General features: G+C 41.1%; 1 protein-coding gene across 4 annotated transcripts; it reads left to right on the top strand.

Annotated features, from left to right (window-relative positions):
• Nucleotides 1-400: 400 nt before the first annotated feature.
• LOC124025590 (protein SSUH2 homolog) lies at nt 401-12,539 on the top strand. Of its 4 annotated transcripts, XM_046338960.1 has the most exons (13): nt 401-536; nt 974-1,107; nt 5,886-5,987; nt 6,293-6,368; nt 7,086-7,215; nt 7,503-7,563; nt 8,361-8,482; nt 9,130-9,192; nt 9,266-9,348; nt 9,496-9,588; nt 10,372-10,477; nt 10,912-11,019; nt 11,527-12,539. In XM_046338960.1, exons 3-13 carry the CDS (start codon nt 5,921-5,923, stop codon nt 11,665-11,667), a joined length of 1,050 nt encoding a protein of 349 aa, XP_046194916.1. In that variant the 5' UTR covers nt 401-536; nt 974-1,107; nt 5,886-5,920; the 3' UTR covers nt 11,668-12,539. The 4 variants fall into 4 exon arrangements, with proteins under 4 accessions (XP_046194916.1, XP_046194918.1, XP_046194910.1 ...); XM_046338962.1 differs by lacking the exon at nt 974-1,107 and having other exon boundaries at nt 500-536; XM_046338954.1 differs by lacking the exons at nt 401-536; nt 974-1,107 and adding an exon at nt 1,701-1,853.
• Nucleotides 12,540-24,314: the final 11,775 nt, after the last annotated feature.

Below are 24,314 nucleotides of genomic sequence, written 5' to 3'. Positions count from 1 at the left end.
ACCTGCCTGCCCCTGGACCCAGCTACCTGCCTCCTCATGTGGTCCTTTAAAATAAACACCTGCTGCGCCCTGTGCTTGAAACCAGCTCTCTGTCTCCACTCGTGTTCATTTCAGGACCAATTGTAAATTGGGTTTTCATATTAAAATGTGTCCCAGCGTCCACTGGGGCGTGGCTTACGTAGTGCTCTTGAAAAAAACCTGTTGTATTCCAAAGGATGTAACCATGGGAACTGCAGAATGTATTTTTTATTTATTATTTTTTTCCTGCTTTTTCTCCCAAACTTTGTGATATCAAATAGGTAGAAAGTCTTGTCCCATCGCTACAACTCCCGTACGGACTCGAGAGAGGCGACGGTCTTATGAGTTAACCAAATCAGTGTTGCCAACTCCTCAGTAAGGAAAGCAGCTATTGGCTGTCCTAAATGTTGCTAGAAGTCGCTTAATGACGTCAATCGCCTAATTAGCATAATTGGCCATGTGCATGTAATTGTGTTGGATGCTGTAGGAGAAGGGAATAACATCGTGGGAGAGACTAAGTGAGTAAAATACACCCTAAATATGTTTAGAACTACGAATCAACTTTCTTCTGTCGATTCTTGTTTTTTTTTTAATGTCACAATTCCAACCTTTCTCCTTTAACCGGGCTTGGGACTGACAAAAGTGACCCAAAATAGACACTCTGGCGGAGTGTCTATTTAAATACTTATGTATTTAAAAAAAAACGTTTTTTAGCTTAGTTTTCTTAATTTGGTTTGGTTTTTAACCTTATGGTCCATTTGGGAGCCTATAACAAGTCACAGTAAAACATGAACATTGTTAACCATAATATTTTTTACATTTTTTTTGTATACAATCTACATGGACCAAAAAGAGACAATAGAAAAAACTGTCAATGGCAACGTGAGAAAATGATGGTAACTAGTCTGGCCATATTTTTTATTTTTTATATAAGCCATGCGGGATTCATTTGCAGTCTGGATGCAGAGGGGTGAACATCTCCTGCTCTGACTGCAGCTGGGAAGGACTGCTGCGCGAGGACTGGGCCACTTGTGTGTGCTTTGGGTCGGTGGTGGGACCCACGCCAGCACCCGCTGCTCGTTGAGAATAGTAAGAACGATACGTGCTTTCACGTCAGAGTCTCCAAAAGTCTCCAATAACACCAGAAAAAGTAGCTTTTTTGAAAATATGTGCTAGAGGGGTCTGAATATTTGCTAAATATGGCGACAAAGTCGCTAAGTTGGCAACACTGAACCAAATGTGTGCCGTGATAATTTAAAACAACAATAATACAGTCATGTGACCTTTTAAAATATGTTCCGTTGGCCAGGTCTGACATTATTGGTTCAAATACATTTTTCTGCACCTTTAAGAGCTCCTATGAGTCAACCAAATAAACCATTCTATACAATTGTGTGACCTTTTAAAATATGTGCCGTAGGCCAGGTCTGACATTGTATCTTGTCTCAACTTGTCCTGCTGATCCGTTGTGATTAGCACAGCTTTATTTTTCTTGGAAGAAAATATTGCTTTAAATTTCAATATATTCTTTGGTAGGTTTATTCTATTCAACAGTAGCCTTTCCGTTTCAACACCTACTATAACATGAGTAGGTTATCCATTTCAACAGTCATTTCAGTCCAAAATAACATCTGGAACGTTGCCAATGCTATGACCCGCCTACCCTACAACGGTATGGGACATGACGTTTGGCACCACTTCAGCGTGTTGGGGAAAAGCTTTAAGAGCTCTGGTGTAGGTGGTATTAAAGGGAGGGTCGACAGTCTGGCGATAGTGGAGCCGCTACAATTCTATCATCTCATTTCTTAAGATGCTCAATCCTCATGAGGGCCAAGGTAAGTGTCTAAAATGTAGTATTTATAACAACAACAAAAAATGCTTTGGATGAGTAGGGTGCGGGCGGATTGTCTATTACTAGAGTACACACTGCAGACCAACATTCCGGAGTTAGAGGAAGTGTCATATTTCAAAGGCCTGGAAGAGCGAAATCGGTCTTTTTTGTTGTTGACTACTCCATAGTGCTGAGAGACTAGTGCTATTTGAGGCTGTTTCCGTTTATATATGTATCATGGTTTACGCCCCCCCCCCCCCCAGTAAAAGGAGGCCTGCATTATGTGAGTTGAGTGCTGTAACACAGAGTAAAACAATTAATACAATTACTGCTTATCATTTATTATTTATTTTATTTACACTTCTACTGATTTATAAACTGGGTGGTTCGAGCCCTGAATTCTGAAAGCCGTGATATATTTAAGCAATAAGCACGAGGGGTGCGGTATTTGGCAGTGGTGTAAAAAGTACTCAATTCTCATACTTAAGTAAAAGTACAGATACCTTACTGGAAAATGACTCAAGTAAAAGTGAATTGCTAAAATGTCAAAAGTAAAAGTATAAATAATTTAAAATTCCTCATTAAACAAACCAGATGGCACATTTTTTCTTGTTTTGTTTGATTGACAGATAGCCAGAGGCACACCCACACTCCGACATCATTTAGAAATGAAGCATTTGTGTTCGATGAGTCCGCCAGAGCATAAGCAGTAGGGATGACCCAGGATGTTATCTTGATAACTGTGTGAATTGGACCATTTTCCTGTCAACTTTTGGGTGTCATGGAAAATGTATGGAGTAAAAAGTACATTATTTTCTTACATTTTCCCTGACACCCCAAAGTACTAGATACATTTCGAATGTTTAGCAGGACTGGAAAATGGTCCAATTCACGCACTTATCAAGAGAACATCACTGGTCATTCCTACTGCCTCTGATCTGGCGGACTTACTAAACACAAATGTATCGTTTGTAAATAATGTCTGAGTGTTGGCCCCTGGCTATCCATACATTTTAAAAACAAGAAAATGGTGCCGACTGCTTTGCTTAATACAAGGAATTTGAAATGATTTATACTTTTACTTTTGGTACTTAATAATATTTTTGCAATTACATCTACATTTGATACTTAAGTATATTTAGAAGCTAATCCTTTTAGATTTTTACTCCAGTAGTATTTTACAGGGTGACTTTTACTTGAGTGAATTTCTATTAAGGGATCTATACTTTTACTCAAGTATGAAAATTGGGTACTTTTTCCACCACTGAAAATAAATCATACATCATGGAAAAACTGGGATCATACACTTTTCAAGTATTACCATCACAACTGTTGTATTTTCCCAAGATTGCATTTAGGAATGTTGCGCAGTGACTGGGCTTAATTACAGCACATTTCTTTCTGCACGGTAATCAGCTGTGTGACACGTTTCACGCTTTTGCCACCTGACTGTTGTAATTCAACAGGTAATTCAATGACGTAGCTCACGAACAGCTTCTGTAAATCTATCTGTTTTTTAAAAGGCCTAGACTACAGAATACAATTATTACAATATTCATTTTTTTTAAATTTAACCAACAAGTGATTCGTGTAAATAATGTTCATGGCTTAACAAGAAAGCAGCATAGTGTATGATATCTTTGCTAATAACTACATCGCTATGTAGTCTGATATGGAAAAAATACAGTCCATATGAAAGCTTGATTAACTGGGCTGGTGAGCTCGGCAGTTGTTGTCGGGCCAGCAGAAGGCCCTAAATGTCGAGCCCTGTCGTCAGTCTCTTTAGCTAATCCACTCCCTGTAACGTTACTCATGTGCCAAAGAAATATCTCCACTTACTGGAGTAGGCAGACTTTGGGCCTTATCCCTCTGGCTTCACCTCTTCCTATCTGGGGTGACTCACAAATGTCAGGTAATGACTGTAGCTCTCGCCTTGGGCCAACCAGTGCAATTTTGCAAATAACATATTTCTATGGCAAGTTTCGTTAAGATCGGGCCTGTGCTGTGTGAGATCTCATGTGACTTAACACTATAGACCAAAGTTCTGAAGTTAGAGAAAGGGAAGGGATTTCATCATTGGGGACAAATTAAAACTTCAAAACGTTTTCTCCCTACTGTTATTCGTTTCCACCATAGACCGTATAAACAGGTTTCCACACGCACCCCGGCCCCTTCCACTCTACAGTATCATTTCACTGGCAGTTGAAAAATATCAAATTCCATGACTGTGACAGCTGCACATGGAAGCTGAGGCCCTACGAATCACGATCCAGCGAGCTGTTTTTATTACGGTCACTCAGAGCATCTATGCATATCTATACCATGCAGTATTGCATTCAGAAGGTATTCACACCCCTTCACTTTTTCCACATTTGGTTGTGTTACATCCTGAATTTAAAGTTGATTAAATAGAGATCTTTTCTGTCACTGGCGTACACACAATACCCCCATAATGCCAACGTGGAATTATGTTTTTCGACATTTTTACAAATTAATACAAAATTTAAAGATGCAATGTCTTGAGTGAATACGTTTTCAACCCCTTTGTTACGGCAAACCTGAATAAGTTCAGGAGTAAAAATGTGCTTAAGAAGTCATCCAATAAGTTGAATGGACTCTCTCTGTGTGCAATAATAGTGTGTGATTTTTGAATGACCTCTTCATCTCTGTACCCCACACATACAATTATCTGTAAGGTCCCTCATTAGAGCAGGAAATTTCAACCACAAAGATCAGGGATGTTTTCAAATGCCTCCCAACGAAGGTCACCTGTTGGTAAGCAGACGTTGAATATCTCTGTTAGCGTGGTCAAGTTATTAATTACACTTTGGATGGTGTATCAATACACCTAATCATTACAAAGATACAGGCGTCCTTCCTAACTCAGTTGCCGGAGAAGAAGGAAACCTCTCAGGGATTTCATCATTCTTTTTTATTTAACCAGGAAAAGCCTATTGAGACCAAGTCTCTTTTTCAAGGGAGACCTGGTCAAGAAGGCTGCCACGATCAATACATTCCAGAGTTAAAACATACAACATGATCCAGCCTAAAATAAGCATTTACACTCCTGAGTCTCCCATCAAAAATGGTAGTAACTCCACAATACTAACTAAATTGACAGAGGGAAAATGATAAGGAAGCATGTACAGAAAATAAAACCAGAGAAACTGGTCATTTTGCAGTAGTCTCTTCATTTTTTCTAGAGCTGTATATATGTGCCCATCTCGGTGAACTAATCCATTGCAGCCTAGACTAAAAGCCAATTTATGCTTGATCCGAAAATGTTGTCACAAGCTCCATATGGAGCTTGTGACGCAATTGCAGAGCCTCCAGAGGCATTCAGAGTACTGCTCCGTGTTTCACATAAATTTGCATATGAGAACTGTAACTGGCACGTAGATCGGTAGCATTCCACATGAGGCATTCCACATGAGAAAGGTTGCCAACTCCTCGTGTAGCCGATTACCGACAACTTCAGGAGAGTAAGGGCAGAATCTGCAGGAGCGGGAGGAGAATAATTGGACCAGGTTGAGTTTTTTTTATTTTCTTCTGGTTATCTAGATCTCTGGCGCCCTCTTGAGGCATTTGTCTTATTTCATCAAACCATAAGCTCAATGCATATAGTTAATTTTATTAAAACACACAGAGGGTGTCTAATGGTCAATTTCTTAAATGTAAATTTTTCCAATCACTTGGTCGAAAGAACAGACGACTTTCGGTCAACCAAGATTTATTTTTTTGTCGGGGACAGCCCTACTTTCCACTATATTTACAGTTAATGAAGTACAGACAACTTCTGATAATGCATTGGATTGGTGGGACTGTTGTCCCAGGATGACAGTTGATTACAGTTGATGTGCTTTGTTACAGTATGTGTGTCTTTTTACATTTGTCTCCTTAACTAAAACTAAAGCTTCTTTCAATCAAGTACTGTTGACTTCTCACTCCTGATAAATGCATGGACTGTTGTGAACGAAGGAATGTTTACCAAAACAGAAAACCAAACTAAGTCTGTTTTTTTTTATCCATCTTTCAGCGCTCTATGCCCCCCCGGTGCCCGCCCCAGGCCCCATGGTTCCCCCAGCTAGCATGTTTGGCAATGTACCAGGGTACGAGGACACTTTAGCTGGCGGAGGAGGTAGGTGTTATCATCAGAACCCTCTAAAGATACTCAATATCATCATCATATTATCATGGACATTTTATAATGTCTAAGATTCTTGAAAACATTTGGGGTGTTATTATGAATTTGAGTGAAGTCAGTCTCGTATTATAATGTTATGACTATTGACTGTTTTAGAGATGAGCAAAATGTAAAAACCCTATGAAGTCATCAAGTAGGATCCCTGAGATCAGGTGATATACAGTGTTAGTGTGCTCCATTTTCATATTTAATCATTGATTAAAGTATGTGTGAACTACCTAATGCCTTTGTCTCAATAGGTGGATATCTCCCCCCACCGATGCCCTTACACCCGAATCGGGATCCAGAGCCTGCACCCGTACCACAAGACTGGAAGTATGGACCCACCACTAACATTACATTATGACATGGACATTAGGTTTAGATTGATGTCCCCCCCCCCCCCACACACACACAGAGTAATGGATTGATGTGTTCCTTGTTGAATGTGGAGGTAATGTATTGTAGGCTCTTTAGCAGATGCTTTTATCCAAAGCAACTTACAGTAAGGCACAGTGAGTTCATACATGTTTGATCCCTGTGTGAATCTCATATTTGGATTTCTTGCACCACGTCGCAGGGTGACGTTGCCCCTAGATGCTTTGCGATTTTGGAACAAAATCTCTCAGGCCCAGGAGTGAAGTTTCCCATAGGTACAGATCTAGAATCATCTTCCCCTCTCTAATCCTAACCTTGAATATTAGTGGGGGAAATGCTAAAATTGACCCAAGATCATTCTCTTAGACAATGTTGAGTGTTTTGCTTTGTCATCATGGCCTACTAGTCTGGACGACCATTTCTTTGTTCATTGATTAAATCTGTAGAGGACAGGGCACCATTAAGGGCTTTCCAACATTAAGGGCTTTCCAGACACCAAGTGGTGGTGGATTGATTTTCAATAGAAACTCTGATAGCATTCTTGACCAGTAACTTGGGGTACTACAACATGAGGTGTTGTCTTGCATTGACTAAGCGTGTCAACAATGCATTTACCAGCCAAACCTGTTCTGTGGTGTCATCTTGATGAGACTCATCTTCTCTCATATTGTCTAGCATCCCCTCCATCACTGAAGATGTGGCGCGGGAGCGTTTTATAATGTACGCGTCTGGTAAATGCTGCTATAACAACGCCCCTGCCAAGGATGGAGTCATCACTAACATGCAGGCGTTCAACACCTATCGGGTAACAGACCGTCCATCTTTTCTCCGCTCCCCTTCTCTCTTTAAAAAAAACATCGAAACATGAATGATGTACAATACATGTATTATTATAATGACTTAATATTTTTGTAGAATTAAGTACATTAAAACAACGTGTTGTTTCTTTTTCATTTTTAAAGAGGACAATATGTCAGATGAAGCTACTGTTTTGCTCTCTTCACTAATAAAACCCCCACAATGATGGGGAAAATAAACTGATGCCTCACAACCACTGACCTCACGTGCTTATTGTGTTTTTACTGTCCACAGTACCGGTTGGAGACATTCACAGAGTCTCGATCTACAGAGTGGGCCACCAAGCCTTATGAAGGTAAACTACACTATCCATTATGCTCCCTATGAGTTCTTGGTTCATCCTCAGACCTTGGTTCTTTCAGATACTTTGAGCGTTTGATTGAGTTGCCAGAGTGTCAGATGGGCGGGGTTTGCACTTCTGGGACTATGCCATTGATACCGTTGAGCCAGGCAAGCTCAGTCAAGTGCAGGGAAAACTATTTGAAAGAAAACTAATATTATTTGAACCCAGTTCTGCTTAGTCATTACCATCTGCCCTTATATTCTTTCCCATTGAGGATCTCATCCGTCCTTATGGATCCATTGAGGATCTCATCCGTCCTTATGGATCCATTGAGGATCTCATCCGTCCTTATGGATCCATTGAGGATCTCATCCGTCCTTATGGATCCATTGAGGATCTCATCCGTCCTTATGGATCCATTGAGGATCTCATCCGTCCTTATGGATCCATTGAGGATCTCATCCGTCCTTATGGATCCATTGAGGATCTCATCCGTCCTTATGGATCCATTGAGGATCTCATCCGTCCTTATGGATCCATTGAGGATCTCATCCGTCCTTATGGATCCATTGAGGATCTCATCCGTCCTTATGGATCCATTGAGGATCTCATCCGTCCTTATGGATCCATTGAGGATCTCATCCGTCCTTATGGATCCATTGAGGATCTCATCCGTCCTTATGGATCCATTGAGGATCTCATCCGTCCTTATGGATCCATTGAGGATCTCATCCGTCCTTATGGATCCATTGAGGATCTCATCCGTCCTTATGGATCTAACCGTAACTTGTGTTTCCTGTACCTGACAGGTGAACCAGCAGACTTCTACACGCAGACTGCCCCACGGCCGTGGGAAATCCCAGTGACCGGTCCCTCCCTGTTTCAAAATCACGAGGAGAACATAAAAGTCCCTTACACTTCATCTAACAAGGTGTTTGTTTGTCTGTTTGAATCACAAAGGATTATTTTCTATTGTAGCTGTATTCCAGGTTTGACTCTAATTGGCCAGGAAAGGACAGATTAATTATACTTTATTTTTAGGACAAGTAAGCTATGTAACGTAGTTCATCTGTTGTTTGAAGAGAGTCAGACCGAAATGCAGCGTGTAGGTTACTCATGACTTTTAATGAAGATAATGCGGTACATGAAATAACTGAAAATATGAAAACAACAAACGAGAGAAACTAATACAGCCTATCTGGTGACTAACACAGAGACAGGTACAATCACCCACGAAATACAACGCGCACTCAGGCTACCTAAATACGGTTCCCAATCCGAGACAACGAGAATCAGCTGACTCCAATTAGGAATCGCCTCAGGCAGCCAAGCCTAACTAACACCCCTAATAGACACACCCCAATAATAATTTACATTTACATTTAAGTCATTTAGCAGACGCTCCCAATTAATACAAACCCCAATACGAAATACAACATATAAACCCATGTCACACCCTGGCCTACCCAAACATATAACAAAAACACAAGATACAATGACCAAGGCGTGACAAGCTACAAGAGAAGGTAAGATGTATCAGTGAGGTTTGGTTTGATGACGCTGTCTCTGTTTGTGCAGCCCTGCCACACTTGTAGTGCCTCTGGAAAGATGCCCTGCCATGAGTGCAATGGATCTGGAACGGTAAGAACACACACACACACACACACACACACACACACACCTCTTTACAATTATCCATTGATTCTTCATTTAGAAAGTTTGTTGGGTCTGCAATGGATCTGGCAGAGATGGAGGAGATGGTCCCTGCAATCAATGCAATCAAAGAGGAAGGGAGAAGTAAGTCATTCAGTCATTCATTTTGAAATAATAATACAATGGAACAAATACACTCTTCAAATCAAAGACAATCTGCCTCTTTAAGGTGTACAGTACAGACATCCATACAGACTTGTCTTATTGACTTGATGTTGTTTGTGTCTCTAGCTGCTCTAAATGTCATGGTAACGGGACTAAAGAATGTGAGACCTGCAAGGGCAAGCAGCAACTGTTGACCTACATCAACCTTAAAGTCGAGTGGTGAGTCCTTGGGATTTTAAAAATCAAATTATAAACTCATTAAGAAATTTATAATAAAAGTGTACATTTTTTAAGAAATGTTTTTATGAAATTGTCAACTGTGACATGTTAATAAAATTGGGAACTTAGTAAGATATTTTTTATAAAATTGAAGACTTATGAAGAGCTTTTTAGTAAAATGTTAAACTTATGAAGATATATTTTTTTAATGGTACACTTAATATTTTTTTTTGTAAAATAAAAGAAAATGGTAACATTTGTTTACTTATCAAGAGATTTATAGTAAACATTTACACTTAAGATATTTTTTGTACAGTTATATTCAAAGACATACATTTAGAGACAGAAATTATTGAATATGCAAAGTTGATTGTATAGTAACTGCAACGCAATATGCACATTTCCTAATGTGTTCACAATTCACGTTTTTAAAAGTTTTTTATATAAGTCGAATGGTGAGTTGTTATGAGCTACACATGTTTCTGTAAATCATATCTTCTTATTAAGAGATGATGGTTCAGAAACCAGAAATGTTCATAAAATTTGGTATACAAATGATGTACAACCATTTTTATTATTTCAGGAAGGATAATGTTGATGACTGTTATTATTTCAGGAAGGATAATGTTGATGACTGTTATTATTTCAGGAAGGATAATGTAGAGGACTGTTATTATTTCAGGAAGGATAATGTTGAGGACTGTTATTATTTCAGGAAGGATAATGTAGAGGACTGTTATTATTTCAGGAAGGATAATGTTGAGGACTATGTTGTTATTTCAGGAAGAATAATGTTGAAGACTATGTTGTGGAGCAGAACAGTGGGCTGGAGGTTGACAATCTGAGCGATGTGACTGGAAAGACACTCTTCAAAAACGCCCAGTACATGGTAAGGAAGGAACAAAACAGACCGGGGTGTATTCATTAGTGATCACCGTAGCAAAAAGGCTTTGCAACCAAACTTTTTTTTTTTGCAATAAAAACAAACATTTCTTATCGGACATGTTTTGACCCTGCTTTACAAGGTCAGTCCCTCCTGTAAAGCATTTAAAAACCTTGACATGTCTCTCTGCTCCGCTGCTTAACTACAACTTCTCAACAGCTTTTATGTCATGTGTCAGAGCGTTTAGAGTAAACGCTTTTCGTTCCAAAATGTTTTACTACAGTGCAAAACGATTGCCCTTGTTAGATTCCCCTTGTAAACTATAAGTAACACGTGACATTTTTGTATTTTTTTTCTATTGGTTAAAAAAATAGTTTTATAGTTTCTGACACATTACTGAAATGTTGTGTGTGACATCATCACATTCCTCTGTTCATCAGCTGTATCCAGTGTATGGCTTCCCAGATCCGTCTTTATCCCAGGCTTCAGACCGTTTGGTTAGAGAACACCAGGCGAAATACTCCCAGAACTCCCGCATCCTTCAACAGGTACAATATTTGTTATACCAGCGGTTCTCAAACCCGCAGCCGTTCCATGTATTTGAACTATTCCAAAAGTAGAGAAACCTAATTTAAGTTGTAAACTATTTATCAAGCCCTTGACTAGTTGAATCAAGTGAGTTAGTTCAGGACTACGGCCGAGGAGAGGTTTGAGAACCACTGTGTTACAGTGACAGGTACAATACAGGCAACTCTACAAGCAGAAGTTATGATATTTGTACACAGGATATGACAACATCTGTTAGCCATGTTTCTCAACTTTAAACCCTTTTGGGGGTGGTTTTCCGGACACTGATTAAGAAAAGTAAACTCGATGCAGAATCTCCATTCAAAATGCATTAATCTCCATTTAAAATTCATTTTAGTCCCGGATTAGGCTTAATCTGTGCACAGGAAACCAGGAAACCGCCCCTTTGAGCTCCGTACTGCTTATTGATGATCACCTGTCAATCAGCTAATAAGATAAATGGTCTCACTCTTCTGTTGTTGTTTCAGCAACAAACCATCGAGTTGATTCCCATCACCAAGGTGACCTACAAGTGGAAGGGAGGCATCCATGTTTACTATATCTATGGGAACGAACACCAGGTCAAAGTTCCCGACTACCCTGCCACCTGCTGCTGCTCCATCATGTAACCAGTCATGCCAGTCAGCCAGTCATGCCAGTCAGCCAGCCACTTAACCATACCTCTTTTGGTGAATGCGTCACCAGGCCAGCCCAATACAGCTGGCCTTGACTCGGCGTAGTTCAGCTCCGTATGAAAAAAGGTTTTGTTTATCAGTTAGCTAGTTAGTTAGCTAGTTAGTGAGGTAGGTATTGTAGGTAGGTCTTTAGGGCCTTTTATCCTCCCCAGGAGTTTAGGGCTAAGTGTATTCTGATCAGTATACTACATGTTTTATTTTTATAATAATTATTGCAGCCCTGGAATTTCATGAATTTGTTTTTTGTTTCAACTTTCAATTTTTCGCAAGTAAATTACTTTATGCAAAGATGTAGAAAAACTAAAGGCTATTGAAGCAAATTGCTGCATGTCTGATTAATTCTTGTTACATATACTTTAGTACAGTCAATAAAGTGAAAAGGTATTATTATTCTATAATGAAATAAATAAAATCATTCAAACTTCAAAGAGAAAAGTTAATCATTTATGTAATTCTCCCTGTTGTTAGTGTTCAGGTCAGTCTGTTATGAATGACAATGTTATGCTTTCTGAGTGAGAATTGTTGCCAGTGTTATGGTCCAACGAGCTTATTTTGAGACATGTATGAAGTGTTTTGTTGTTTTTGAGTGAGTTTTGGAGGTGAGATGAACTGTTTGGCCAAGACGCATGTTGGTAATGCAGACTGTGTGAAGAGTTTTGAAAAAGTGGCATCAGTATTGACCGACGCTTGTTAGCGAATGAACAAAAAAACTGTAATGCTGCTTAATGTACTGTATATTTGATGAATGAATTGATTGCTGATTTCAGAAGCTGAAAGTAACCTCCAGTAAACCATTCCACTAATGATGAGTATGTAATCGCTCTCTCCTTATTCGTTGGCCAAACTACATCCTGTGGTTTCATTCACATTTTCAAAAGATAAAATGTCAATTCTGCTGTGTGTTGTTGTGCCAAAGCTTTAGTCAATCTGGCCATTGAGTTAATTGCATGATTGTTAGGATAAGAGTGTTGAGAAAGCTTGTCATAATCATGTTCTGATGACTAGAAAAGCTATTTTAATATTATGTATTCCATTCTAGAACGTTATTTACTATTCGATCAATATATTAGTATTGATATTTTAATTAGTTATATCAGTTTTCATGAAACTGCCTTAAGGGCTCGATTTCATTCCGTAGCGCAGAAGATCTGCGTTGTAGTGCTGGTTTAAATGTCGAGGGGATTTCCGATTGAGCCGACATGTTCAGCGTGTACAGTCAACGCTGTCTAAACTTCTATGAAACAAATGTTGCACAGCAAACATTGCCTTTAAATGTCAACTGCACTTTCCTACAGATTGAGTAGTCTTGACCCTAATGTACAAACGAGCCTCCATGGTAAAGATGTTTACCGGCCAAAGGGCTAACCTTGAGATTATACATGCTGTCCTCGAATTGTACATGCTGTCCTCGGATTGTACATGCTGTCCTCGGATTGTACACGCTGTCCTCGGATTGTACACGCTGCCCTCGGATTGTACACGCTGCCCTCGGATTGTACATGCTGCCCTCGGATTGTACATGCTGCCCTCGGATTGTACATGCTGCCCTCTGATTGTACATGCTGCCCTCTGATTGTACATGCTGCCCTCTGATTGTACATGCTGCCCTCTGATTGCACATGCTGCCCTCTGATTATACATGCTGCCCTCTGATTGTACATGCTGCCCTCTGATTGCACATGCTGCCCTCTGATTATACATGCTGCCCTCTGATTATACATGCTGCCCTCTGATTATACATGCTGCCCTCTGATTATACATGCTGCCCTCTGATTATACATGCTGCCCTCTGATTTATACATGCTCTCCTCGGATTGTACACGCTTTCCTTGGATTGTACACGCTCTCCTCGGATTGTACATGCTGCCCTCGGATAAAACATGCTGTCCATTCATTTTAAGATAATAAAGAGTATTATCCCTATAGGAAACTTTTGTCTCCTGTTTTGAATGGACAACACACACAGTTCTCAGTTGATTGATTTACTGATAGATTGTCTTTCATACAGTTTACCTGATTCCCCTGCCACCTTTAAAAAATTTTTTACATGGTCAAATTGTTTCTAGAGCCGTGGGCCCATATATGACATTTGTCAATCGGTCACGCCCTGACCTTAGATCTTTTTATGTCTCTATTTTGGTTTGGTCAGGGCGTGAGTTGGGGTGGGAATGGGAATTCTATGTTTTGTGTTTCTATGATTTTCTATGTTTTGGCTGGGGATGGTTCTTGTTACGGATACAGTTATCCTGTGTGTGTGTGTATCCTGTGTGTGTGTTTCTTTTCTCTCCTTCTCCCCTCACAGGTGAAAATCATCACTCCCCAATCAGTCAACAATCAATCATCAATCAGAAGACACACCTCCTATTTCCTGACCTATCCCAGTTCCTTCCCCATGGTTTAAAAACCCCATTTGTTTGTTCTAGAACTCAGCTCAGCTCAATCTCTAGCTCAATCTCTCTGTAAATGCCATGTCTGTAGGTCTGTGTTTCACTCTCGCTTTGTGTCTTAACCTCTCTTTTGTTTAAAGCACCTCCATAGCACTTTGTCATCACCTGTGAGTATTGTTTTTGGTTATGGTGTTTGTTTGTTTGCTGGTGGGAAAAGGGGAAACCAAGACAAGTCGCCCATGGGCATACACTACCCGTAGGTGAACTTTGTTAAATACACTAGGTAGAACTGGGCGGACCACCCACTGTATTTTTGGTTAGTTAGTTAGCTGTTAAAGTAGGCTAGTCTAGCTGAGGGGTGTGTTTTTGTATATTTATTGTTTCTTTCCTTGGGTCCAGCTCAGCCCCTTTTCCTGCTCCCCCCATTACCGTGTGTTTATAAATAAACCTAGAGTTTGACGGTAGATTTCTGTTGTCGTGGTTATTTCGTGCACACTTTTACTTTGTCACAATAATAATTTGCATGAGTTATGTTACGGTCTCATTACCATCCCCCCTAGACTGTCGGGCCAAAAGGGATTCGTAACAGTTCTCAATCAGGGACAGCTGTCTATCGTTGTCTCTGATTGGGAACCATACTCAGGTACCCTTTTTCCCACCTGTGTTTGTGGGAAATTTCTTTATGGCACTTAGCCATATAGGTTTTGTTTTGTTCGGTGTCTTTTCTTTATTAAAGAACATGCACCACGCCGCTCCTTGGTCCGCTCCTTTCAACAGCCGTGACACTTGCAGGCTAGACTGTTTCTATTATTTTAATGGTAAAAGCTGAAAGTCCAGTGTTTTAAGTCAGGTATACCAAGTCGGTTTAACAGGAAATTATCTGCAGCACACTGGAATACTTCTTGAGAAATCCAATCCTTCTTAAATCGCACCAAGATGTTCAACCAATTAGTTAATAATTGGGACTCATCATATGCCCCCCCCCCTTGGCCTCCATTGAGAGTGGGAGTCTCTTTATCTCAACTCAATGGCTGCCTGGTTGGGTCTATGTTGCAATTTAATTCACTTTAATTTCTTAATGAAGAAAAACGAATTCAGTCTGTTAGACAACGATGGGCCAGGAACACCTGTCCCTGCCTGTCGGTCCAGCATCTGTCTGTCTATCTATGGATGTGAGTCACCATTTAATCTGTAATGATGGGGATTGGAGCAGCCTAAATGGAATATCCCTGTGCAATTAGTATTCTCCCATTAGGCCTGTGATTCATTTATTGACGTTTACAGTGTTACTGATATGGACAATTCCACGGTAAAGATATTGCCACGGTAAAGATATTACGCTTTGACTCAGTTTATTCCATTTAAAATGTATACCAAACAAACTGTCACGTTCTGACCTTAGTTCTTTTGTTATGTCTTTGTTTTAGTATGGTCAGGGTGTGAGTTGGGTGGGTAGTCTATGTTGTGGTTTTGTGTTTGGCATGGTATGGTTCTCAGAGGCAGGTGTCGTTCGTTGTCTCTGATTGAGAATCATACTTAGGTAGCCTTTTCCCACCTGTGTTTTGTGGGTGATTATTTTCTGTTTTGCTTTACTGTTCAGGACTGTTCGTTTTGTCGTTTTATTGTTTTGTTCAGTGTTCAGTATTCTTATTAAAACAATATGGACACTTACGACGCTGCGCATTGGTCCTCACCTCATTCCAACGATGAGATGTTTTTAAACTCAAGGTGTCATGTCATAGCTGAAACCCCATTCTTTCAGCAGATTCATTTCATCTTAATTCAGAGCAGATATTTAACAGAGTTTTTGGAAAACATGTTTTCATAATGTTTTCCAAAAACTCTGTTAAAAATATCTGCACTGAATTAAGATGAAAATAATCTGCTGAAAGAATGGGGTTTCAGCTATGACATGACACCTTGAGTTTAAAAACATCTCTTTTACTCTTTTGGGTATAGGTTTTGTCGTGCCCTCTTCAGGACTGTCTTTGTGTCCTTTGACCATGTTAGTTTGTTGGTGATGTGGACACCAAGGAACTTGAACCTGCTCCACTACAGCCCCGTCGATGAGAATGGGGGCGTGCTTGGTCCTCCTTTTCCTGTCGTCCACAATCATCTCCTTTGTCTTGATCACGTTGAGGGAGAGGTTTCTGTCCTTGCATCACACGGCCAGGTCTCTGACCTCCTACGTATAGGCTGTCTCGTCGTTGTCGGTGTTCAGGCCTACCACTGTGTCATCAGCAAACTTAATGATGGTGTTAGAGTCGTGCCTGGCCGTGCAGTCATGAGAGAAGAGGAAGTACAGGAGGGGACTGAGCACGCACCCCTGAGGAGCTCCTCTGTTGAGGATCAGCGTGACGGATGTGTTGTTACCTACCCTTACCACCTGGGGGCAGCACGCCAGGAAGTTCAGGATCCAGTTGCAGAGGGAGTTGTTTATGGGGACATTATCATGCTGGAACAGGAAAGGGAGGTCCCCAAACTGTTGCAACAAAGTTAGGAGCACAGAATCGTCTAGAATGTCATTGTATGCTGTAGGTTTAAGACTTCCCTACACTGGAACTAAGGGGCCTAGCCCGAGCCATAAAAACGTATTCCTCCTCCACCAAACTTTACAGTTGGCACTATGCATTGGGGCAAGTAGCATTCTCCTGGCATCCGCCAAACCCAGATTCGTCTGTTTGATTGCCAGATAGGGAAGCGTGATTCATCACTCCAGAGAACACATTTCCACTGCTCCAGAGTCCAATGGCGGCAAGCTTTACACCACCAATGCTTGGCATTGCGCTTGGTGATCGTAGGCTTGTGTACGGCTACTCGGCCATGGAAACACAGTTCTTGTGCTGACGTTGCTTTCAAAGGCAGTTTGGAACTCGGTAGTGAGTGTTGCAACCGAGGACAGACGTTTTTTTACACGCTATGTGCTTCAGCACTCAGCAGTCCCGTTCTGTGAGCTTGTGTTGTCTACCACTTTGCAGCTGAGCCATTGTTGCTGCTAGACGTTTCCACTTCACAATAACAGCACTTACAGTTGACTGGGGCAGCTCTAGCAGGTCACGTTGAAAGACCCTGAGCTCTTCAGTGAGGCCATTCTACTGCCAATGTTTGTCTTGCAGATTGCATGGCGGTGTGCTCAATTTTATACACCTGTCAGCAACCAGTGGGGCTGAAATAGCCAAAGCCACTAATTTTAAGGCTTGACTACATACGTTTGACCAGGTAGTTCTGTATGTGTCTGCTTTGTCCTTGTGTACAGTAGGCCTACAACACCTTCACGAATACCCCTAGACTTATTTCACATTTTGTTATGTTACAGCCTGAATTCAAAATGAATAAAACACAAACGTTCTTAACCATCGACACACAATACCCCATAATGACAAAGCGAAAACATGTTTTTAGAAATTGTGATAGAAATGTTATTGTGTGTAAGTGATCGTATGTTTTATCATAATGCTAATTTTGTAATAACCTGTCTTGATTGGGTTCATACTAGTGACTGGTTGACTACTCGGAGGAAACAACACAATCACTCATAAGCAATTTGGCAGAACATTGCTCTGGGAACGACAACGAGTGACACAATATCTCAGCTTCAAGGTAAGAAGCCTGGTGTGGTATCAGTTAGTCACATACAGGAACCAACCATGTTATAACTTGTTTGTTGCAAACAGGATGCACGATTTGGAATATTTTTCATTCTTTATAGGCTTCCTTCTTTTCACTCTGTTAATTAGGTTAGTATTGTGGAGTTACTACAAGGTTGTTACTGTTGTTGATCTATCCTCAGTTTTCTCCTATCAGTCATTAAACTCTAACTGTTTTAAAGTCACCGTTGACCTCATGGTGAAATCCCTGAGCGGTTTCCTTCCTCCCCGGCAACTGAGTTAGGAAGGATGCCTGTATCGTTGTAGTGACTGGGTGTATTGATACACCGTCCAAAGTGTAATTAATAACTTCAACCGTAATAAGGTTAGAGGCAGAGATTCCCAGTAGAGAGAGGGGAACTGGCCAGGCAGTACCTCTGTAGTGACTGGGTGTATTGATACAGTGTAATTAATCACTTCAACCGTAATAAGGTTAGAGGCAGAGATTCCCAGTAGAGAGAGGGGAACCGGCCAGGCAGTACCTCTGTAGTGACTGGGTGTATTGATACAGTGTAATTAATCACTTCAACATGCTCAAAGGGATGTTCAATGTCTGCTTGCCAACAGGCGCCCTTGTTTGTGAGGGATTAGAAAACCTCCCTGATCTTTGTGGTTAAATCTGTGTTTGAAATTCACTGCTTGACTGAGGGACCTTACAGATAATTGTATGTGTTGGGGTACAGAGATGAGGTAGTCATTCAAAAATCATGTTAAACACTATTTCACACAGAGTGAATCCATGCAACTTATTATGTGACTTGTTAAGCACATTTTTACTCCTGAATTTATTTAGGATTGCCGTAACAAAGGGGTTGACATTTCAGCTTTTCATTTTTTTATTAAAAAATTCATAAAATGTAACATTTTTCTACTTTGCCATTATGGGGTATTGTGTTGTAGGCCTGTGACACAACATCTCAATGTAAACCCTGTTCGATGAAGACTGTAACAAAATGGGGAAAGAGTCAAGGGGTTTGAATACTTTCTGAAGGCATTGTACATCCTCTTTGTTTTGTGCTGCAGTATGGGTTCTGCTTTTCAGACCACTCATCCATCTCTATTCTATTGGATTATCTTTCACTTAACTCGATGCAAGCCCCACCCGACAGTAGTACTCTCTGTCTCAGTGATGTATTTTTAGGCACATTGTATGAATGCTAAGCAAGCTTTTACTTCCCAGCCTTCTCCCACTGCTATCTGTTATCACAGTGTGTTGATCTAGGGCTAAAGCATGGGATCTAGCAACACCAAGGTTATGGGTTTAATTTCTTCAGAGATCACACACATGCTAAAATGCTTTTGTCCTTACTGTAAATTGAGTAGGATAAAGGCCCCTGGTAACTGGCATATTGCACTATATATATATTATCTTAAATCCAGATCTCATAACAGTACACTACTTTTGAACAGAGCTGTATAGGCCTCCCGGGTGGTGCAGTGGTCTAAGGCACTGCAGTGCAGTGCTAGCTGTGCCACCAGAGAGACTGGGTTTGAGCCCAGACTCTGTCGCAGCCGGCCGCGACTGGGAGGTCCATGGGGCGACGCACAATTGGCCTAGCGCCGTCCGGGTTAGGGAGGGTTTGGCCGGTATGGGATATCCTTGTCTCATTGCACACCAGCAACTCCTGTGGCGGGCAGGGCACAGTGCATGCTGTGTTTCCTCCGACACATTGGTGCGGCTGGCCTCCGGGTTGGATACGCACTGTTTTAGAAGCAGTGCGGCTTGGTTGGGTTGTGTTTCGGAGGACGCATGACTCTTGACCTTTGTCTCTCCTGAACCCCTATGGGAGTTGTAGCGATGAGGCAAGACAGTAACTACTAACAATTGGATACCACCAAATTGTGGAGAATAAGGGGGTACAGAAAGTAGGTGATGCTGTGTAGTGTACATGGTCAACAGAATGGAATGGGGATTCTATTGCCATGTTTTCCTTTCATTCTTACACATGGGAATCAAAACACTGTGCTTGTCACGACTAGTCAAGGTGGGTGGAATCAGGCGCAGAGAGCAAATAATGAATAGAGGTTTATTCTCCGGTGAACAACAATAAACACGGACAACCCAAAAATACATACAGGGTGAAAAATATCCAAAACAGGAATAAACAGACAAACCGGAGAAATAAAACACAAAAACACCGACAGCCGAAACGAAATGTCAAAAACAAACAATCCCGCACAAAACAAGGGCGGGACAACCTACATTATATACAGATACTAATTAACTAACACACAGGTGAAAACAATCAGACAAAACCAACAGATAACCGAAAAGGGATCGGTAGTGGCTAATAGGACGGTGACGACGACCGCCGAGCACAGCCTGAACGGGCAGGAGAGCCAACCTCGGCGGAAGTCGTGACAGTGCTTGATGATGTTCAAATGTATAACAAAGGTACCTAGTACTACACACTGTATTGTGTCCTGTACTAATAACTACACACTGTATTATGTCCTGTACTAATAACTACACACTGTATTATGTCCTGTACTAATAACTACACTGTATTGTGTCTACTAATAACTACACACTGTATTGTGTCCTGTACTAAGTACTACACACTGTATTATGTCCTGTACTAATAACTACACACTGTATTATGTCCTGTACTAATAACTACACACTGTATTATGTCCTGTACTAATAACTACACACTGTATTATGTCCTGTACTAATAACTACACACTGTATTGTGTCCTGTACTAATAACTACACACTGTATTGTGTCCTGTACTAATAACTACACACTGTATTGTGTCCTGTACTAATACTACACACTGTTTTATGTCATGTACTAATAACTACACACTGTATTGTGTCCTGTACTAAGTACTACACACTGTATTGTGTCCTGTACTAAGTACTACACACTGTATTGTGTCCTGTACTAATAACTACACACTGTATTGTGTCCTGTACTAAGTATTACACACTCTTTGTGTCCTGTACATACAGTACGTGTGTATTTTCCAACAGAGTTAGCAGCACATGTCCAACCAACTGGATCTAGGAGCTTCTCCATATGAGTCTGTGTAACTCCTGGGTCAATGTGAGGACTAACTAGTTTCCACTAACAGTGTTTAAGCAGCAAGTTAACGGTAATACAATGAACGTATGTAAATATATCACAAGAGTTACTAATAATGGGATTATTATCTAAGATTTATTGGTTAATAATATATAAATGGGGCCGTTGCTCAGCTCAACTCTCCCACCTCACAGTTCTTGTTTTGTTTAAAACTCGCCTATTTCCACTGAAGGGTCACACTCCCGAGCCTAGACCTTCCAAATCCAACAAGATCCAGAGATCCTGGGTCATGAGAAGAGGAGTGTTGGTGGATGACAATATAGCGTCCGGTCCTCTCCCTTCCGAGGGAATGTCTGTTTTTCCTGTGGGAGAGAAGGAACGCTGTCCAGTCCTCTACTCCCCACTGAACCCATTTCCATGACTCAAGCCTAACAACTTGTAATGTTATGTTGTTTGCCTAATTGAGTTTTCAATGATAACTCTATTTGATCAGTTGCAAAACTACAGTTTTCAACAGAGCATTTGGTATTTTTTTGTCTCTATTATGCAATTATATTTCTGTGGTTATAGAGTCGTGGCCAAAAGTTTTGAGAATGACACAAATCTTAATTTTCACAAAGTCTGCTGCCTCAGTGTCTTTAGATATTTTTGTCAGATGTTACTCTGGAATACTGAAGTATAATTAAAGCATTTCATAAGTATCAAAGGGTTTTTATTGACAATTATATGAAGTTGATGCAAAGAGTCAATATTTGCAGTGTTTACCGTTCTTTTCCAAGACCTCTGCAATCCGCCCTGGCATGCTGTCAATTACCTTCTGGGCCACATCCTGACTGATGGCATGCTGTCAATTACCTTCTGGGCCACATCCTGACTGATGGCATGCTGTCAATTAACTTCTGGGCCACATCCTGACTGATGGCATGCTGTCAATTACCTTCTGGGCCACATCCTGACTGATGGCATGCTGTCAATTAACTTCTGGGCCACATCCTGACTGATGGCATGCTGTCAATTAACATTCTGGGCCACATCCTGACTGATGGCATGCTGTCAATTAACTACATCCTGACTGATGGCATGCTGTCAATTAACTGGGCCACATCCTGACTGATGGCATGCTGTCAATTAACTTCTGGGCCACATCCTGACTGATGGCATGCTGTCAATTAACTTCTGGGCCACATCCTGACTGATGGCATGCTGTCAATTAACTTCTGGGCCACATCCTGACTGATGGCATGCTGTCAATTAACTTCTGGGCCACATCCTGACTGATGGCATGCTGTCAATTACCTTCTGGGCCACATCCTGACTGATGGCATGCTGTCAATTACCTTCTGGGCCACATCCTGACTGATGGCATGCTGTCAATTACCTTCTGGGCCACATCCTGACTGATGGCATGCTGTCAATTAACTTCTGGGCCACATCCTGACTGATGGCATGCTGTCAATTAACTTCTGGGCCACATCCTGACTGATGGCATGCTGTCAATTAACTTCTGGGCCACATCCTGACTGATGGCATGCTGTCAATTAACTTCTGGGCCACATCCTGACTGATGGCATGTTGTCAATTAACTTCTCCTGACTGATGGCATGCAATTAACATCCTGACTGATGGCATGCTGTCAATTAACTTCTGGGCCACATCCTGACTGATGGCATGCTGTCAATTAACTTCTGGGCCACATCCTGACTGATGGCATGCTGTCAATTAACTTCTGGGCCACATCCTGACTGATGGCATGCTGTCAATTAACTTCTGGGCCACATCCTGACTGATGGCATGCTGTCAATCCTAACATGCTGTCAATTAACTTCTGGGCCACATCCTGACTGATGGCATGCTGTCAATTAACTTCTGGGCCACATCCTGACTGATGGCATGCTGTCAATTAACTTCTGGGCCACATCCTGACTGATGGCATGCTGTCAATTAACTTCTGGGCCACATCCTGACTGATGGCATGCTGTCAATTAACTTCTGGGCCACATCCTGACTGATGGCATGCTGTCAATTAACTTCTGGGCCACATCCTGACTGATGGCATGCTGTCAATTAACTTCTGGGCCACATCCTGATGGCATGCTGTCAATGGCATCCTGCTGATGGCAATTAACTTCTGGGCCACATCCTGACTGATGGCATGCTGTCAATTAACTTCTGGGCCACATCCTGACTGATGGCATGCTGTCAATTAACTTCTGGGCCACATCCTGACTGATGGCATGCTGTCAATTAACTTCTGGGCCACATCCTGACTGATGGCAGCCCATTCTTGCATAATCAATGCTTGGAGTTTGTCAGTTTGTGGGTTTTTGTTTGTCCACCCGCCACTTGAGGATTGACCACAAGTTCTCAATTGGATTAAGGTCTGGGGGGTTTCCTGACCATGGACCCAAAATATCGATGTTTTGTTCCCAGAGCCACTTAGTTATCACTTTAGCCTTATGGCAAGGTGCTCCATCATGCTGGAAAAGGCATTGTTCCTCACAATACTGTTCCTGGATGGTTGGGAGAAGTTACTCTCGGAGGATGTGTTGGTACCATTCTTTATTCATTGCTGTGTTCTTAGGCAAAATTGTGAGTGAGCCCACTCCCTTGGCTGAGAAGCAACCCCACACATGAATGGTCTCAGGATGCTTTAATGTTGGCATGACACAGGACTGATGGTAGCGCTCACCTTGCCTTCTCCGGAAAAGCTTTTTTTCCAGATGCCCCAAACAATCGGTGTGCTGCCATCCTGTTAGAAGATAACAGATTATTTTATTACAATGGTTAAATTGGATTTTCATTGTGTTCAATGGTGTTATTTGCCCCCTAGTGGCGCTTTCTGGTACTTAGAGAGACGACGTAAACAGGAAGTTCAGAATTTGTTTTGCACGCATAGAGCAGCTACAAACAAGGCTACGGTGCAGGTCTTTCAATGTAGTTATTTCTTGTCACGCTTCAGCCTTGGAAAAATATTTGTTTGTAAGTTCAATTCAAGCATTTAGCTAATGATAATAATCTTGTTATTGATAGAGTTTCTTACATATCAATGTTGGTTGCATTTACTCACAAATTGCAATGCCTTTTGTGTATGTCGTTAGCTGTATTACTTTGCTCATGCGTCATGCAAACGAATTGTAAAATATACAATACTGTAGTTTTGTTACTGTTTTTAGTGTAATATGCTTTGTTATTCTACATAGATGGTTACACATTATTAGAGTAATGAAAGGAGCAATTACCATATGGTTAACAATTAGCTATATGGTTTGGCATCATGCCAGATGCATGGTACCTTAGCACGTGCTTTGTATTTATGCAACTTCAAATGTTTAATGTACATCTACAGTATGTCGGTAGTATGTCGGTGTGAATTGAACACTAAAGTATATTCTTTTCTGTATTTTGCAGTTTCACAACATAAACGTTTACAATATATTCATTCAAGAAAAGTCACACCTTGGGAGTTTTATTGAAGACTTAGTTGTTAGCTATCTGTCTAGTTTTGCATGGGAACGCAA

Source organism: Oncorhynchus gorbuscha, linkage group LG03 (genome assembly GCF_021184085.1).
Source record: "Oncorhynchus gorbuscha isolate QuinsamMale2020 ecotype Even-year linkage group LG03, OgorEven_v1.0, whole genome shotgun sequence".
Taxonomy (NCBI): Eukaryota; Metazoa; Chordata; class Actinopteri; order Salmoniformes; family Salmonidae; genus Oncorhynchus; species Oncorhynchus gorbuscha.
This window is presented reverse-complemented; position numbering and strand designations above follow the sequence as displayed.

What these genes read in the sequence shown, in the direction of transcription:
- LOC124025590 (XM_046338954.1), top strand. Translation starts at nt 1,829, where the DNA reads ATGCTCAATCCTCATGAGGGCCAAG. An exon ending in CACTTTAGCTGGCGGAGGAG is followed by an intron (nt 5,988 to 6,292) that starts GTAGGTGTTATC and finishes TTGTCTCAATAG; the next exon opens with GTGGATATCTCCCCCCACCG. An exon ending in GGCCACCAAGCCTTATGAAG is followed by an intron (nt 7,564 to 8,360) that starts GTAAACTACACT and finishes TGTACCTGACAG; the next exon opens with GTGAACCAGCAGACTTCTAC.